Source organism: Portunus trituberculatus, chromosome 20, assembly GCF_017591435.1.
Source record: "Portunus trituberculatus isolate SZX2019 chromosome 20, ASM1759143v1, whole genome shotgun sequence".
Lineage (NCBI taxonomy): Eukaryota > Metazoa > Arthropoda > Malacostraca > Decapoda > Portunidae > Portunus > Portunus trituberculatus.
In genome coordinates, this window is record NC_059274.1 from 12,545,386 (window position 1) to 12,565,286 (window position 19,901).

General features: G+C 44.3%; 1 protein-coding gene across 1 annotated transcript; it reads left to right on the forward strand.

Moving 5' to 3' along the window:
• The first annotated feature begins 6,256 nt into the window (after positions 1 to 6,256).
• Positions 6,257 to 9,693, forward strand: LOC123506731 (serpin B6-like). The gene is made up of 3 exons (XM_045259002.1): positions 6,257 to 6,536; positions 7,691 to 7,820; positions 8,249 to 9,693. The coding sequence occupies exons 2-3, from the start codon at positions 7,692 to 7,694 to the stop codon at positions 9,344 to 9,346; spliced, it is 1,227 nt and encodes a 408-aa protein (XP_045114937.1). The 5' UTR covers positions 6,257 to 6,536; position 7,691; the 3' UTR covers positions 9,347 to 9,693.
• Positions 9,694 to 19,901: the final 10,208 nt, after the last annotated feature.

Here is a 19,901-nt window from a genome sequence, read left to right on the forward strand (position 1 = left end):
ATGGCATCATAAAATGCTATATACGTCCATATACCTATTACCTGTGCTGCAGGTGATAGTGTAAAATCTATGCCTGCTTTTTTGTGGTACGGTAACACACACACACACACACACACACACACACACCCGGCAGCTCAGTGGTTAGAGCGCTGGCTTCACAAGCCAGATGACCGGGGTTCGATTCCCCGGCCGGGTGGAGATATTTGGGTGTGTCTCCTTTCACGTGTAGCCCCTGTTCACCTAGCAGTGAGTAGGTACGGGATGTAAATCGAGGAGTTGTGACCTTGTTGTCCCGGTGTGTAGTGTGTGCCTGGTCTCAGACCTATCCGAAGATCGGAAACAATGAGCTCTGAGCTCGTTCCGTAGGGTAATGTCTGGCTGTCTCGTCAGAGACTGCAGCAGATCAAACAGTGAATTACACACACACACACACACACACAGACACACACACACACACACACACACACACACACACATGACTTCTGTCACTGGCTACAGTTGCCTCTCACGTGTACCTCGCCTTCTTCTTCTTTCCCTTTACATCTCTCATCCCATCCCTCTTCCCTTCCATCAGGCTTTTCATCATTCTTCCTTCACCCCCATCTCTCTCTCTCTCTCTCTCTCTCTCTCTCTCTCTTTTAACCTGTATATTCAAAACAGTACATCACACACACACACACACACACACACACACACACACACACACCGCGTAGTATAGTGGTTAGCACGCTCGACTCACAATCGAGAGGGCCGAGTTCGAGTCCCGGGAGCGGCGAGGCAAATGGGCAAGCCTCTTAATATGTGGTCCCTGTTCACCTAGCAGTAAATAGGTACGGGATGTAACTCGCGGGGTTGTGGCCTCGCTTTCCCGGTGTGTGGAGTGCGTTGTGGTCTCAGTCCTACCCGAAGATCGGTCTATGAGCTCTGAGCTCGCTCCTTAATGGGGAAGACTGGCTGGGTGACCAGCAGACGACCGAAGTGAATTACACACACACACACACACACACACACACACACACACACACACACACACACACACACACACACACACACACTTGACGTCTCTTACTAACAAGATGGACGAGTTGATACTATTAGTAAGACCCACATATACAGACAATGTGGCGATAACAGAGGCGTGACAGATAGTTCCTGAGATGTACAGGATGCAGACTTTAAGGCTCTTACATCATCTCAGGAACAGGAGCAGAGAGGAATGAAGTAACACTGTTTTGCCGCGCTCCCTTCAGCCCCTCATGCATCCCTGTGGAGGTCCCTGCTGAAGTGGAGACCATGTATGTACGAGTTACGCCACCCTGCCAGCCTAACAACACAGCCTCCACCATTCCGTGTATCGGCTGTCCCCCCCTTACATGCTACCACAACACACTTCCTCACTGATCACATCATTGATACTGCTGGTCATCTGTTGGAACTTAATCTCTTGAATATCAGAAATATCTTACACTAACTCTGCCAGGTAGTGGACCTTATCATGACTGACCTGAGTAAACAGTACTCGCTTCACAGACTGTTGTCTAGCTCCCTTGGGACACAGCACCCATTTCTCCATCCTGTGGACGCCTACACCCACACCGTGCACTGCCTGTCAGCTATCCCCAAGACACACTGACCCTGTCCATGCCTGACTCAGCCATGAGAGAGAAAAAATGAGTGACACATCACCTGCAGACCGAGGTGTTGGAAGTGGAGGACGTCCAGATCAAATGGGGCAACTATGTCGTCACCATCATGGAAGGCTTCCACCGCTACTTCCTAGCAAAGAGCGTTACAGTGCGCCCATCTGATGCCCCATGGATGACGCCCCGCATCAAAAGACCATGGGCCAGCAGAACTGAGCTCTTCACTCTTGGCCAGTCCAATACAGGAAAGTAAGGAGCAGATTTATTAAGGAGATTAAGGGGGCTAAGACAAATTATTATCCAGACAAAATACATCAGCTTAAGCTTGCCAACGACAGACAATGTTACTCTAAGATCAAAGTTTTGTGTGGCTTACAAAAACTTTTCTCTTCTCTCCTCTTACCTCATATCTTGCCGTTAATCTCGTGGCAGAAGAGATCACTGGTCACTTTGTCGCAATATGTCAAACCTTCCCTTTCCTCCACACCGCTCCTCTCCTGTCTCCTCTCTCCACTCCTCTCCTCCTCCCACAGTCCAGGCGGTGGATGTATTCAGTAAAATATTCAAATTTGAACCTAGATCCACCACACCTAATGACTTTCCTATTAAAATCTATAAAGAGTTTGCTTCTGAATTAGCAACATCACTGCGTTCCATCATAGATGCATCTCTCTCTCAGCACTCCTTCCCTGTGGACTGGAAAACACCCATCCCTGAAACTCTCACTCCAGTCTCCCAACGACCTCAGGCCAGTCGCTATCATACCCATCCCAACTTTATTTGTAAAGATTTTGTGTTCGACTGGGCTTGACATCACATAGTTTGGCAACATTACAGCAACATCCGCCTCACTACCTAATCAGCTTTCTTGAATTCATTTATAGTCACCTGGACAAATGGAACACCTTACTAGCTGTTGCATTTATGTACTTCAGAAAAGTCTTTCATCAATTTGACCATACTGTTGTCATTAACGTGTATTATTATTCAATGATTATTTTATTACTATTATTATTATTACCATTATTATTATTATTATTATTATTATTATTATTTTTATTATTATTATTATTATTATTATTATTATTATTATTATTGTTATTATTATTTTAGTAGTGTTATTATTTGTATCATTATTGCTTTTATTATTACTATACACAAAACCCCATAATAATTCTTCATCGGACAAAAGGATGAATCTGTTCACTAGATGTATTGTGTAGATAAGGCAGTGATTCTAAGGACTGAGAGGGCAGGGCAGTCTGATAGGAGATGACAGTCCCATAACAGTTCCTGAGAGATGGAGGCAAGGCTCATGTTATTCCTCTGTGGTGTGGCAGGATCGCAATCACAGTCTGTGATTTGCAGACAGTTTCCTTAGTAGACCTAGGCCGAGATTCACTATACAGTTACGCAGTTCTTAAAACCTTAAGAAGTTCGTATCTATACTATGAAGTATTCACTAAATAGTTACTAACGTCTTACGTACCTCAAAAGGTAAGAACTCTCAGGACCCCGTAAGGTTCCGTATCCGAGACCTATAAGCGCTTTTTCTCCTTTACACAATCCGCGAGGAAAATAAACACTACCGAAGCCAGAGGTTAGAAAAGAAGTAGATTGAAATAAAGAATAACAGGTTACATTACATGACAGTGGCCTGAGAATCGATGAAAGACTCTATAATGAAAATACAAGTGTATTAGCACATGACAGTAGCTTAAAAAGGAAAGGAGAGTGAAATATGCATTTACAAGTGACGTTACCATATGACAGTGGCCTGAGGATGGAAGGAGATTGGGATATATGCACTAGTACAGTGAATATAGAAAAACTAAATGATAGTACTAATCTTTTTCTGGTGACTTTTTGACGTTAATGTATACTGTATAAAACAGTGATCTGGGAGGTGTAAGTGCCTGGCAGTGGCAGTGCTGAAAATGACGAAAGAGAGAGAGAGAGAGAGAGAGAGAGAGAGAGAGAGAGAGAGAGAGAGAGAGAAAGAATGTGTGCCTGACAGTGACAGTGCAATATAAGAATTGCCTTTATTTCACTTGTATACATATAATAATGTTTGGCAGTGACTGTGATTCCAAACTTTTTATCTCATGAACGTTGATGAAGTAATACGCATAATATGTTACGTGACTTGTAGATTGTAGATTGTTTTCTTTCATTAATAATGTTGATGCGCACTATGGGCCGAGTTGGTACAAGTGAGCCGAGTTGACAATTGACCGAGTTGGCATAAGGTTAAGTTGTCCTGTAACACTCTTTTGGGCTCCACTGACGTATTGGTGTTTCTTGTATCATGTAATTATGACACATCATTTGTTTCTACTAGCTGCTGATTGGATAATGTCACTTGAGCTTATATGCAACAAGCGCTGCTATTGGCTGAAGGAAAACATGTCAACAATGTACAAATACTATTTACCGCAGACTACCGTAAAGAAGTGAAGCAGAGCTGAGAACATATCCAAGATGGCGACCATAAGAAACCTTTAGTGCATCGCATTAGGGTGAGTTCGTACGACTTGTCCTTACGTAATTCTTAAATAGGGAGCGTTAGTGAATCCAGCCCATGACAAGCAATACATTCTAAGACCAGAGGACATCTGCTTGAGGGCAAACGCTACACGCAGGTAAATTAAGTGTGTGGTTGACTCCACTTGACCTACGACCGTGCTTCTCCCTGTTATCCACCTGTTTTTCAATGTTGCCACACAAACATAACAATCTTTTAAAAGTGTTTATCATTCTTACAATACAGGCGTGACCAAATGAAAATTATTGAACAAGAGAAAACATTAAAGTGGACAAAATAAGAATTCAATGTTTTAAGTAAAAACTTCGAAAAATAATGTATGAACAGTATCTTAGATGAGACAAAGGGTCCTGATTGGACTCAAATACTATGACTAGGACAAATGTTAGATATCAGTGGCCCCTTTACCATCTCCCTTTGTTCATAAACACGTAGGAAAGTCCGTTCATTGTATATTGTAAGAAGGAGAAAAAGAATTGGTAACCTCAGTGTCTGTGCTTTCGTCCAGTAACTGCGGTGACTGGCAATGTCATCCTTACATTTGTATGCTTGACGAGAAACAACTGCAGCAACAACAACAACAATTGTAATAACAATAATGGTAATAATGATAATAGTGATAACAATAATAATAATAATGATGATAATTATGATGATAGTAATAATAATGATGATGATAATAATAATAATGATAATAATAATAATAATAATAATAATGATAATAACAATAATCATAATAATAATAATAATAATAATAATAGTAATGATAATGACAAAAATAATAATAAAAATGATAATAATAATAATAATAATAATAATAATAATAATAATAATAATAATAATAATAATAATAATAATAATAATAATAATAATAATAATAACAATAATAATAAAATCATAATAACAACAATTATACTACTACTACTACTACTACTACTACTACTAATAATAATAATAATAATAATAATAATAATATTAATAATAACAACAATAATAGTAATAATGATAATAATAGTAATAACAATAACATTGTCAATAATAATGAAAAGCTAGCTGCCTTTTACTTTCTTTAGTGATATCTGCTTTTCTGAGAAGTAATAGTGAAAAGTTCATCGCAACGAGGACCAATTTGCTTATAGTTTGGAAGAGAGAGAGAGAGAGAGAGAGAGAGAGAGAGAGAGAGAGAGAGAGAGAGCTCGTTGTAAATACAATATATCGAAACACCCTGCAATTTTGTGATGCGGCTGATGCCGAAGTGTCAAGTAGCGGGGAAAATGGTCAGGCATCTCCCTGGGCTTTGTGCAATTCCTCGTCAAATCACTGGGGTGTCCCGGTATCGTATTTGTAGCAGTCTGTTCTTTGTTTTATAAACGATACCTAGTATACAAACTCTACAAGGTCTATTTATTTATTTTTTTCCTAATCTTTTCACCAAGTCCTCTTGTGAACAGCATGCTGTGTTCCTACCTCTCCTCCTGCACGCGGCTGTCTGTCCTCTGCTGAAGACTTCATTAAAAGATTAGTTAAGTAGTGGGAAAAAAATAAACCCTCTAATACAATCACAGTAATCTGGGTTTTGTTATAAACAAAATATCGAACAACTATCTGCCATGGGGACAGCTATGAACATAAACGCAGAAACCAATCAAACTGGCGCACAGCTACAGCAAAAGCGGAAGAGAGGGAGAAAAAGAAGCGCAAGAGCTGAAGGGAGGTGGGAGACAAGAGGCGAGGCAGGAAGCAAGCTTGACGTCACTGGGGTTTTCACATACTACGCCAGACCGCCACTGTGCATGAGCGCGTTGCCATTACTGCTTTGAATTCACCATTATATCCCATGTTGTAGAAAACAAAAACGAAGAAAAGTCAGCCTTTTAATGAATTCTTAATATAATGGTAGATTTGGACAAGCAAAGATGCATCTATGAGGTACAATTGCAGATGTTAGATACCGTCTGCACAGCTCTTTGCATCTAATATTTCCTATAAGACACCAGCTGGCAACTCTGGAGTTCCCACGGGCAGGGCCTTGCCTTTCCTGTTATGACGCAAATCTTACAGACTTAAAAGGGAGTTCAATCAAACTGCAGCAGTATTGCTCTCTCCGTTGTAGTGAGTGGACATCACTGCTCCAACGCATGAGTGGGCAAATCGTCACAGTGTAACTAATCCTACTTGATAGTGATAATCCCTTCACTCTCTCTCTGTGACTCCACAACACGCTGACATTATAGGATACTGTCAATAACACACTAACTGCAGCAGCAACAGCAGGAGCAATCTCAGCTGTGGGCAGTGACTGTCCTGGTCGTCTGTGTGTCTTCTACGTTCATCTGCCACACCATCAGGTTAGTACAAGGAGGAGACGTCTGTTGTTATTATCTGATTCAAAGTATTGCTGCCTTTATCAGTGTCACTATTTTCCACAAGCGTCCGTCGTCAGACCAGCGGTAAAGCTTGCGAGAACAAGATGCTTAGTGCATCGTGTTCCGTTGCCCTCCGGAGAGGACAAGGCAATGTGTCAGGCGAGGACGTCCCTACTGCGGGAACATGAGTGTGTGCACTGTCAAGGGTTAGGTGTAATTGTCAGCCTGCCAGTACACTTTCCCAGTCCTTGCAGTAAACAGGCTGTAAGCATGCCACATTCTGGCGCCCTGCAGCAACACAGTATATTGTTTCATAAGTATATTTGTGGCTACCTTTATATCAGACTGACATTCCCGTACACGGGAGACACATGGGACAAGATGGCGCGCCTTATCTACAAGTAATTCCGTCAATGTATATCCTTTACTTCTGAGACAAGGCAGAATACAATATCAGTATCTGTGCATCTACAATTAACATAATAAGTACGCTGTTATTATAATCATTATTATTATGATTATTTGTAGTAGTAGTAGTAGTAGTAGTAGTAGTAGTAGTAGCAGCAGCAGCAGCAGCTGTAGTAGCAGCAGCAGTAATAGTAGTAGTAGTAGTAGTAGTATAAGTAGTAGTAGTAATATTATAATAATAATAGTAATTATCATAATAATAATAATAATAATGACAATAATAATATTTATTATTATTATTATTATTATATTATTATTTATTATTATTCTTTTATTATTATTACTAATTTGCTTTATTGCTATTTTTGCTATTATTATTGTTATAGTCATTATTATTATTATTATTGTTATTTTTATTATTATTATTATTATTATTATTATTTATTGTTATTATAATAATTATTATTATTATTATCATTATCATTATTATCATTATAATTATTATTATTACTATTATTATTATTATTATTATTATTATTATTATTATTATTATTATTATTATTATCATTACTGTTATAATTATTGTTATTATTATCGTTATTACTATTCTAATTTTCTTTTGGTAACTATAGCTTTCATTATTATCATTCTTCTCTCAAAACTTGTGCCACACGACATGACACGAGCGTCCCCGCCAACACAAAGGTAATAAGTGTATAAACCCACAGCATGCGCGCCCTGGTGCTGCTGGCGGCGGCCACCGCCTGTATGGCGATGCCCGGACCCCAGACCTTCCCGCTGAGCCTCCCCGCTTCGAGGGCGACACACCAGACTACGCTCGGGGACAAGATTCATGAGGTGAGACTCGGCTTATTGTAAGTCAATGATGCTGTGATACGTAGTCGATGGCGTAGTGGATAAAGTGGTGAGCGTGGGATCGGGTAGACGTTCATGCGTAGGTTCGAATCCCACCACGTACCGCCTTCAAACTTTGTCATTTGTCGAGTGGTTTAAAGTTACCTACATGTCACCATGATACCCAGGTTCTAGGTGAATACACCTAAGATGCGCTTGGCTGGTGATATGGGCCCTATTAATGGGTACCACTATAAATAAAATTGTACTATAAGTAAAATTGCCTGCTCTTCTAATGAGCGGAAGCTGAACGGCGCTTTCCATGATCTTCAAATATACCTACAAGCGATATAAGCCATAACATAAATAAAAATAAAAATAAAATAAACATTACGATAAAATCAATGTCTGAATGACTGTGTGTCTTACAGCTTGGCCTGGATGTGTCGGTGGAGCTGCAGAAACCCGGCAATGTGGTTATATCGCCCCTCAGTATTAGCGCCCTCCTCTCTATCCTCATGATGGGATCTGCGGGCCGCACTCGCCAGGAGCTTCTCCGTGGTCTCCACTTCGATGACGCTCACTCCGAGAATAATGTCCATCTCAGTTTTCAAAGGCTGATGGAAGACATCTCTAGTGACGGACCCGATGTTACTCTCAAAGTAGCCAACGGTCTCTTCCTGCAGAGAGGTGCGGGTGTCATGTACAATTTCACCCAAAAGGCTCGCGCCCATTACAACAGTGAAGTCAGCACGCTTGACTTCTTCAACTCCTCTCTGAAGTCCACGGAAACCATTAACAACTGGGTGAAGGAATCCACAAATGGTATGATCCCAAATCTCATCACGCAGTCCCTTGATCCCTTCACCACCTTTGTTGCTGTAAACACTGTCTTCTTCAACGGTAAGTGGGTCACGTCCTTCGACCCGAAGATGACCAGAGAGAGGGATTTCGATACTGGGGCAGGAAAAATTCAAGTGCCCATAATGAGTGGGACGTTCACCGTGAACTACATCGACATCCCTGAACTGGAGGCCCACATGGCTGCCTTCCCTTACAAAGGCAACCGGCAAGCCATGTACGTCATTCTGCCAACAGGTCAACCTACAGCCAATCTCGAGCCACTGGAGCGAGAGCTGTCTGCTGAGAAAATCAACTCCCTCATTGGCAAGATGACACCACTGGAGATGAGGGTAGGATTGCCTAAAATGCGCCTTTCCTTTAAGTCAAGCCTGCGAAAAACACTCAAGAATCTGGATATGGGATCCATGTTCAATCCCGCTGCAGCGAACTTCTCCCGTCTGATAGCGCAACCTGTAAGGGTGGATGATGTATTGCACGAGACCGTCATCGAAGTCTCCGAGGAGGGCACTAAGGCTGCTGCTGCTACTGGAGCAATAACAGTTCGCAGTGGTTTCTTTCATTATTTTTATGTGAATCGGCCAGCAATAATCTTCATCAGGGACGAGGTGTCTGGCGTGCCGCTCTTCTGGGGCAAACTAGTGCGGCCTGAGCCCCTCAGGACGTAGTGTCCACAGTACTGCCATGACAACATGCTGCTTTGTACCTTATCGTTTCCAGTAAGATGTGTGAAGAGCACACACCGACGCTTTCTGTGTGGAACCCATACACGAGGCGAATGTGTGGCCCTACAGGTGATTGTGCGTCCTTGTTTGTCATTCTGTATCCATGTTTGTGCTTCTTTGTCTGCGTGTATTTCAGTACTTTTGTCACTACCTATCTATATTGACCATGTGTGAATGGCGATCTTATTACATGTACATTTATATTGGCCAGTCTGTGTGTTGAATGTACGTGTCTTAAAGTTTTTGTTATTTGTAATGAAACAGAATATTTATTAAAAACATGAAAGAAATCTTTAAATGTTTCACATCAACACAATTACATTTTTATATCAGCATTGTCCAGATCTTTGCTGTAGTAACCATTGCGTATAAAATCAGCATTAAATGGCATATACATCCATACACCTGAGGCCTATGGTTGGATGAAAAATGTATATATATATATATATATATATATATATATATATATATATATATATATATATATATATATATATATATATATATATATATATATATATATATATATATATATATATATATATATATATATATATATATATATATATATATATATATATATATATATATATATATATATATATATATATATATATATATATATATATATATATATATATATATATATATATATATATATATATATATATATATATATATATATATATATATATATATATATATATATATATATATATATATATATATATATATATATATATATATATATATATATATATATATATATATATATATATATATATATATATATATATATATATATATATATATATATATATATATATATATATATATATATATATATATATATATATATATATATATATATATAATATATATATATATATATATATATATATATATATATATATATATATATATATATATATATATATATATATATATATATATATATATATATATATATGTACTATTGAAGTCAACAGCGAGGTCTGCATTATTCTTTTTGTACAGCGTATTTTGTGTTTTTCGCACAAGGGCGCGTTCGTCCGGTTTTAGTTGGTGGAGTAGTGTGCCAAAGTCCATTTTCTCTAGACGTCTTTCGGTCTTGATCAGACCATCTTCAGGAGAGAAGTGAGTGCAACTTGTTGTTGTTTTATTTTTGCTGGGATCCCAGCAGGGCTATGTAGAGCCCTCTAGAGTGTAAATGTCAAGTGGATGGAGGAGTTAGAGACTTGTCCGATGGACAAGACTCACAAGCTTTAAACAGCAGGCTACCCAAACGACAAGGCGCCTTAAGGTGGTGGAGCATCTGCGACCACATTGGCCAGAATGTTTGCCGGTGTTGCTGCAACAAGGAGTGCTGCAGCTTCCTCCGCATCATCATCTTCAATGTCCGGGTATTGGTGACTTGGTGTTCTGAGACATAGAGTGGCAGGGCATTCAAGCAGGTAGTGGAGAAGTGGGTGTGATGTTCGGGCTTCGCAGTGTTGGCAGGCGAGTGGAACCTGTCCTTGCAGGGCTGATAGGCAAGGGTAGCCAAGGCGAAGTCTGTGAACATCAGCCCTGACTTTAGGATGTGTGTGTGGTGGAAGTGCTGTTGGTTTATAATCAGTGGCTCTGGCGTACCAGATTGCAGAGGGTGAGCCCCGGGCGGCTTCTTCTTCGTGAGTGTTTTTATGGAGACGTAATGTGTTGGCTCTGATTGTGCGTTTGACTTGTGCCATGCTGGGTGAGATAGTGATTTCCGGGTCTGCGATGGTGGTGGCGGCTTTAGCTGCAGCATCAGCAAGATCATTCCCACGTATACCCGCATGGCCCGGAATCCATGTGAGAGTGATCCTCCTTGCCCTCCCACACAGGGTCGTGGCGAGGTGATGGATGCTCGTGAGCAGCCGCACGTTGTCTTGTGGCCACGGGTTACGGAGTGCTTGCAGGGCAGCCATGGAGTCCGTGGCGATAAGGGCGCTGTGTGCCGTGGTGGTGTGTAGGTGTTGGAGGGCTCCTTTGATGGCTGCGAGTTCCGCTTGGGTCGAGGAGGCGCCACTAGAGAGACGCCACTGGAGTGTAGTGCCTTCGGTGACGAGGGCCGCTCCCGCAGCTCCCGAGGCCTGATCTACAGAGCCATCCGTGTATATGATGGTGTCGTGTGTGTGTTAGAGGTGTTAGGTGGCCGAGAGCCTCCGCCTTAAGGGCAGCAGGGTGAAGGGACGACTTCGGTAAGGAAAGCCAGTCACTTGAGATGGTTAAAGGGGGACTCCATGGAGGCGCTGGTGTATAGTCCGGGTGGGGGCTGTCTTGCCCTTTATCTCTGATGGTGTCTGCAACTCCACATGATGTCACAGCTGCTGCTGAGCCCCTGGCCCATGTGTGACGGAAGAGGTGAGGGTCTTGTCCGAGAGTGGAGAAGACCTTTCCTGGAGCGATGTAGGGACGTGCAGAAGCAGCCATTTTGCCGATGAGGGTGGCAGAAAGCTGGGGGATTCGGTGCTTGATTGCCACCAGCTGGGCTTCCATCCGCAGATTGAGAACTTTGGTCCAGCGTGGGGCAGACAGAATGACCCTGAGAGCCTGATTCTGTGCCTTATCGAGTGTTTCAATGAGGGCTGGGGAAGCTGCAGTGAGACAGGGGGCAGAGTAGTCCACCAACGACCTTATGGCGTGTGTAAAAAACGAGCGCTTCACCCGGAAGCTGGCTCCACAGGCGTTACTGGCGATGGCCTTCAGGATGTTGGTCCTGGAGAGCATCCTGTCTTTGAGTGTTTCCACCTGTTTTCGGAGGGTGAGGTGCCTGTCTATCCACACGCCGAGGTATTGGTGGCTCTCGACCCAACCCACCTGCGCGATTCCAGTGGTAAGAGGGGCATCAGGGATTGCTCCTCCGAATGCCATGGCCTTTGATTTGTTTAAGTTGAGCTTGAGACCAAGCTCACGACACTTGACATCGAGAAGAGTAAGGCAGCGCTGGCTCTGTGAACGATGATTGGGACCGGTGCAGATGAGGGTGATGTCGTCAGCATAGGTAATTATCTTGCAGTCTCTGGGTAGGGGAGGTGTAAAAGAGCCTCCACAAGAGTGTTGAAAAGGTAAGGGCTTATCACGCTTCCCTGTGGAGTCCCGTGTTCATGAAGGTGCAGGGTGGACGTTTTGCCTTGAAAACGGACTGAGGCTTTTCTGTCGGAGAGATAGTCTTGGATCCAGCGCAGTAGGTGGCCCTTAACACCCTTTGCCGCTAGGAGAGCAAGGATAACGGACTCGTCTGCCAGTTCAAATGCCTTCTCAAGGTCGAGAAAGACAGCCGTGCTTTTCCCTGTCCAGTCGCGGCCAGGAGAGTCGCAAGACATTCTGCGGTGCCCGTGCCTTTGGTGTAGGCATGAACTGCAGGATGGAGTGGCCCTGTGGTCCACTGTAGGCGGTGCAGGACCATCCTTTCCATGGTCTTGGACACACAGGACAGAAGGGAGATGGGGCGGTAGGCGCCAGCTTCCTTTGGTTTCGGGATGGGGATGATGGTAGCTTCTTTCCAGGTAGAGGGAAGCTTCCCTTCCTGGAGTGAGGCATTGAAGAGTGTCAGCAATGCCCGGTGACCATCGGAACCTGCGTGGCGGACCATGGAATGAGTAATTCCGTCCGCACCCGGGGATGTGTCTCCTCCTGTCTTGAGAGCATTCTGGAGCTCTTGTCGTGTGAATGGTGTGTCTGTGGGAGCGTCTTCTGTGCAGGCTGCGTTGATGGTGAGTAGTCGCCTGGGGTGGAGGTTCTGTAGCTTTTCTCTTGTTTCAGCAGGAAGATTGGTGGACTTGGTGCGGCTGGCGAACTTTTCAGCAAGGCGCTCTGCCTCGGCCTGCGGATCAGGGTGGGAAGGCGGTGGAGGTGGACCCTGATTGCGAATAGAGCGCAGCTTTTTCCACATTGTCCCCAAGGACGAGTGAGAATCAAGGGATTGGCACCACTCCATCCATTTTTCATCCCTTACTTCGGCTTTGACCTCCAAGGCATGGCTGACAACGGAGGCAAGAAGGTTCCTGTTCTCTGATGTGGGGTTACGTCTGAATAGTTTCCGAGTGGCATTGAGTCTGGCATTCATTTCCTTGACTCTTTCGTCTCGAAACCAGTAATCCTTGAAGGTTTTCGAGGGTCTTTTGGTTGTAGGGATGGCTCCCTTTGCGGCAGCACGGAAGGCAGCTGTGACAGCCTCCTCGTGTTGGTTGATGTCTGAGGGTGGCTGGATCCGAAGACTGGGGTTGTTGCTGAGATGCGAGGCGAAAAGCAGCCAGTCTGCTTTTTTTGGTGTTCCATCTGATTGGAGGCAGCGGCGGTGGCGGAAGCTTGTCGAGTCCTATGTCACACAAGATGGCAAAATGATCACTTGCCAGGGTGGGATGAAAGCCCCATGAGCAGACTTGCCGGATTGTGGAAGAGATGAAAGAGAGATCGAGTACTCCTCCCCCTCATGTGTGTGGCCGTGCTGTTGTTGAGGAGCTCAACACCTGGGGTCTCGCTCAATGTGACAGCGATGTGGCGACCATCCCTGTTGGTGTTTAGTCTGGATCCTAGTATGGGGTGGTGTGCGTTGAAATCACCGCCGATGTAGGTTGGTGTGATGGATGCCTGTTCCAAGACTTCCTCGAGGTTCAGTTGCTTGTCTGGTGATTTGTAGACGTTGTAGATCTGCAATGATGATTCCTGTAGGGTGAGGGAGACAGCCAAGACCTCGACTCCTTCTCCGCAGGACGCTGGGTCCTCAACGGGACTGCAGTGAATTGTGTCTTTCACGAGAATGGCACATCCCTGTGAGCGTCCTGGTATTCGGGGGATGCTGTAGGTGTTGTATCTCCTGAGACGAAGCTGACGGTCTTCTGTGGTAAGTGTTTCCTGTAGAAGGAAAACATCAACCAGGTCTGTTTTGGCTGCTTCCTGGAGGAGGTGAAGCTTCAATTTGGCACCTTGGATGTTCCATTGCAAGATGCGCAGCGGACGGGAACCGTGTTGCTCGAGGGGAGTGTGGTGGTTTCCTGTGTCTGGTAGCTGGGGTTGTCGTGGCTCGATGGCATCTTGCTGTTGTCGGTTGACACATCCATTGCCATTCCTGAGTCCTGGTCTTTGTTGCTGGTTGTGGAGGGCTTGATGGTGCTGCTGGTTGCTGGATTGTCGGTGCTGGAGAGGGTCAGGTTGGCGCTGGCGTTGGTGTGATGGTTGTTGTTGTGATGGACATTTTTCTTGGCGGGCGAGTGGGCGCAGGTTGTCGTTTCTGGTGATGCTGTGTGCTTCTTTGGCTTGGTGGAGGGTGTGGTAGTCTGGGGATCTGCTTGTGGCACTGTGGTGTGGTTTCTGACTGCGCTGGTCACGGCCGCGACGAGTTTGTCTTGATCTATGTCTTGTTTCAGGATTTGGGACAGGGACATGGCGAAGTCGGTGAGGAGGCTTTTCAGAGATGTCGTGGTGAGAGTGATTGTCGGTTCTTGTGACGGTGGAGGCCGGGCTGATGGAGATGCGGGAGCGGGAGCTCGTGGTGCTGGAAGAGAGGCTTGGTGGTTGCTGGTTTGCAGGACCGGGAAGTCTGCTGCATTCAATTGTTGCGGAGGAGCACGCAGGTCGGTGTTCTTCTGAGTACCCCAGACAAAGGTTCCTGGAGGAGCCTGACAATGTTTCTGAACCCAGTCTATCTGGGTGTTGATTCCCTCTTGTGAGGATGCGGGCTTATATGGGCGGCGGAAGCAGGTAGTCGCGTCAAGTAGCCAGTCAGAGCGCGGATCGAGTTTCGTCTGAAGCGGCCAATGAGCAGCCGGCTACAGCTCCGTGTGGCTGTCGCTGGGATGGTAACGATGATTCTGGCTGCTGTTGTATGTTGATGGTAGGTTTTTCTGAGTAGATATGTACTGCTTCCGTCATCTTGAGTCTTCTTATGTCGTTTTCTTTAACTAGGATGGTGGTGTTGCTTTCCATGTGATGTCGCTTCAGGATGATGCCGTGTTCATTCATGTAGTGTCGTCTTATAGCGCCGTCTTGTAGGTGTGCTGTAATTCTCTTTGATAGGGTTGTAGATGTGAAGCCAATGTACCTCGAGTTTAGGTGACTGCAGTCACCAACAGTGCATGTGTGTTGGTACACGACGTTCACTTCTTGCAGGGAGTTTGTCGGAGGAAGACAGCTATTCTTCATGATGAGGCTTGCGGTTTTTCTGGTCTTGTAGTAAATGATGACTTGGAGTTTAGTGTCTGTGTTGATGGGCGAGACGTTGTTGTGGATGATCTTCTTTACGGCTTTCTCGTCTTCTTTGTATGCTGAAGACATCGTGTTCTTGTAGTAGAGAGTGATGCACGATGTTTGTTGCTCGGGCGGATTCTCGCGGATGTAGTTGTCCATGCGGCGACGTATGACTTCGTCTATTTCTTGCTGCGGATAGCCGTTGTTGCAGAGAAGCTGGGAGATTCTTTTTAATTCAGCGTGGACTGCATTCCATGAGGATGAGTGCGTGAGAGCCCTCCTGACAAAGGCATTGATGACGCTGTGTCTATATTTTTCTGGGCAGTCACTTTTTCCGTTTAGGCAGAAGCCGAGATTCGTAGATTTAACGTAGACTGACGTGGAGAAGCAGGAGCTTGAACGGTGCACCATGACGTCGAGGAAGGGGAGCTTGTTTTCTTCTTCTAATTCGTGTGTGTAGTTGAGGCAGGAGTGTTTCTTGAAATTCTCGATCAGGTGCAGTACTTCCTCTTCAGTGTTGGCGTTGATGAAGATGTCATCGATGTATCTTGCGTAGACTGTTGGTTTTATGTCCGGGTTTTCCGCGAAAACCTTTTCCTCGACGGCCCCATGTAAAATTGGCAAAGAGGACACCGAGAGGAGACCCCATGGCGACGCCGTCGCATTGTACATACATCTTGCCATCTGGTCCGTAAAAGGCAGCTTCCTTGGTGCAGGTGCGTAGCAATGTCCGTAGAGTTTCTTCAGGGATGGTGAGTTTCTTGCCGTCTGTGTGGTAAACTTCCTTGCAGATGATTTCTATGGTATCGTCTATTGGGACGTTGGTAAAAAGTGATTCAACATCCATCGATGCCATGATGCTGGAGGGCGCGCCGTTTTAAGATGTCGAGAAACTCAACAGTTGATTTGAGGCTGAATGAAGCTGGTACGAAGGGTGTGAGGAGTTCATTAAGCCTTTTGGCTAGTTTGTACGTGACGGCTGGCGTTTGGCTGATGATTGGTCGTAGTGGGTTGCTGCGTTTGTGGATCTTGACGTTGCCATATGCGTAACCGAGCTTGTGGTCACCTTCGATAAGGGGGAGTTTCGTGTCGCAGGTGCTGTTGTTGTGCCGTATTAAACGATTGAGCTTGGTTTTTATGGCTTGAGTTGGGTTTCTTGTTATGTTCTTGAATTTTGCAGGATCAGCCAGGATGGAAGACATCTTGTTCATATATTCCTCTCTATCGAGTATTACGAAAATTGAGGACTTGTCTGCTCTTCGTATGGTGATTTGATCGTTATTCTTGAGTTCCTGGGCGGCACTTTTTAATTCTGGAGTCAGCAGGTGGCTTCGTGTGTGTCCTCTTGTAACTTTCGCCTCACGGGTGATCTCAGCTTGCAGGTCCGGACGAACGCGCCCTTGTGCGAAAAACACAAAATACGCTGTACAAAAAGAATAATGCAGACCTCGCTGTTGACTTCAATAGTACATGCATTCAAAATGGTCTACTCCCGAAATATATATATATATATATATATATATATATATATATATATATATATATATATATATATATATATATATATATATATATATATATATATATGTGTGTGTGTGTGTGTGTGTGTGTCTTCTACGTTCATCTGCCACACCATCAGGTTAGTAAAAGGAGGAGACGTCTGTTGTTATTATCTGATTCAAAGTATTGCTGCCTTTATCAGTGTCACTATTTTCCACAAGCGTCCGTCGTCAGACCAGCGGTAAAGCTTGCGAGAACAAGATGCTTAGTGCATCGTGTTGCGTTGCCCTCCGGAGAGGACAAGGCAATGTGTCAGGCGAGGACGTCCCTACTGCGGGAACATGAGTGTGCACTGTCAAGGGTTAGGTGTAATTGTCAGCCTGCCAGTACACTTCTCCAGTCCTCGTAGTAAACAGGCTGTAAGCATGCCACATTCTGGCGCCCTGCAGCAACACAGTATATTGTTTCATAAGTATATTTGTGGCTACCTTTATATCAGACTGACATTCCCGTACACGGGAGACACATGGGACAAGATGGCGTGCCTTATCTACAAGTAATTCCGTCAATGTATATCCTTTACTTCTGAGACAAGGCAGAATATAGTATCAGTGTTTGACAGGCGAGAATATCACTCTTGTCTTACAATTGTGTTTCTACAACTACGTACTATATTACTGTATTGTTGCTGTTATAGCTTTTGGTACAATTTGTATCATCTCATTTCTATTGTTGTAGTTGTTGTTGTTGTAGTTGTTGTTGTTGTTGCTATTGTTTTTGTTGCTGTTGTTGTTGTTATTATTGCTGTTATTACCATTATTATTATTATCGTTATTATTATTATTGTTATTATTATTATTATTATTATTATTATTATTATTATTATCATTATCATTATTATTATCATTATCATTATTACTATTATTATTATTGTTATAATTAATGTAGCGGATAAGATGGTGAGCGTGGGATCGGGCAGACGTCCACGCGTAGGTTCGAATCCCACCCCATACCGCTCTGAAGTTATGCCATTTGTCGAGTGGTTTAATGTTATCTACAGGTCACCGTGATACCCTGGTTCTAGGTGGTTATACCAAAGATGTGCTTGGGTGGTGATATGGCCCCTAATATGGGTACCACAATAAATGCGCAACAAGCTGAGCAGAGCTTCCCACATATACTCTTCAAGTATGCCTACAGGCGCTATAGGACATAACAAAAAAAACAAAACAAAAAAAAAAATTTTACTGTTGCTTTAATGGATGTCATTTTTCTCGCAAAACTTGTGCCACACGACATGACACGAGCGTCCCCGCCAACACAAAGGTAATAAGTGTGTATAAACCCACAGCATGCGTGCCCTGGTGCTACTGGCGGCGGCCACCGCCTGTATGGCGATGCCCGGACCGCAGACCTTCCCGCTGAGCCTCCCCGCTTCGAGGGCGACACACCAGACTACGCTCGGGGACAAGATTCATGAGGTGAGACTCGGCTTATTGTAAGTCAACGATGCTGTGATAAACGTTACGCTAAAAGCAATATTTTGAAGCCAGTAGGAATTGCAACATGTCTGAAAAACTGTGTGTCTTACAGCTTGGCCTGGATGTGTCGATGGAGCTGCAGAAACCCGGCAATGTGGTTATATCACCCCTCAGTATTAGCGCCCTCCTCTCTGTTCTCATGATGGGATCTGCGGGCCGCACTCGCCAGAAGCTTCTCCGTGGTCTCCACTTCGATGACGCTCACTCCGAGAACGACGTCCACCTCAGTTTTCAAAGGCTGATGGAAGACATCTTTAGTGACGGACCCGATGTTACTCTCAACGTAGCCAACGGTCTCTTCCTGCAGAGAGGTCCAGGTATCATACATAACTTCACACACAAAGCTCGCATCCATTATAACAGTGTAGTTAGCACGCTCGATTTCTTCAACTCTTCTGTGGAATCCACGGAAACCATCAACAAGTGGGTGAAGAAATCCACAAATGGCATGATCCCCCATCTCCTCACGCAACCCCTTGATCCCCGCACCACCCTTGTTGCTGTAAACACTGTCTTCTTCAACGGCAAATGGCTCACGCCCTTCGACTCGAGCTTGACTCTTGACATGGACTTCGATACTGGTGCAGGGAAAGTTCAGGTGCCCATAATGATCGGGACATTCACCGTGAACTATATCGACATCCCTGAACTGGAGGCCCGCATGGTTGCCTTCCCTTACAAAGGCAACCGGCAAGCCATGTACGTCATTCTGCCAACAGCCAACCTACAGCCAATCTCGAGCCACTGGAGCGGGAGCTGTCCGCTGAGAAAATCAACTCACTCATTGGCAACATTGATAAAACTGGAGATGAGGGTGGGATTGCCTAAAATGCGCCTTTCCTTTAAGTTAAGCTTGCGAGACACGCTCAAGAAACTGCACATGGCATCCATGTTCGATCCCGCCGCAGCGAACTTCTCCCGTCTGTCGACGCTGCCTGTGTGGGTGGACGATGTATTGCATGAGACCGTCATCGAAGTCTCCGCTGCTGCTACTGGAGCAATAACGTTTCGTAGTGGTAACTCTAATACCTTTCTTGTCAATCGGCCAGCGATCTTCTTCATCCGTGATGAGGTGTCCAGCGTACCTCTCTTCTTGGGCAGACTAGTGCGACCTGAGCCCCTCATGCGTAGTGTCCACATTATCGTAAAGAACATGTTTCCTTGCACGATGCATGGACACCCGACACCAACGCTTCCTGTGTGGGACTTATACACGAGGTGAATGTTTGTCCTGTAGGTGACTGTGA

Coding starts and splice junctions, on each gene's coding strand:
- LOC123506731 (XM_045259002.1), top strand. CDS start 7,692: ATGCGCGCCCTGGTGCTGCTGGCGGCGGCCACCGCCTGTATGGCGATG. Junction 7,821..8,248: donor TCGGGGACAAGATTCATGAG/GTGAGACTCGGC, acceptor TGTGTCTTACAG/CTTGGCCTGGATGTGTCGGT.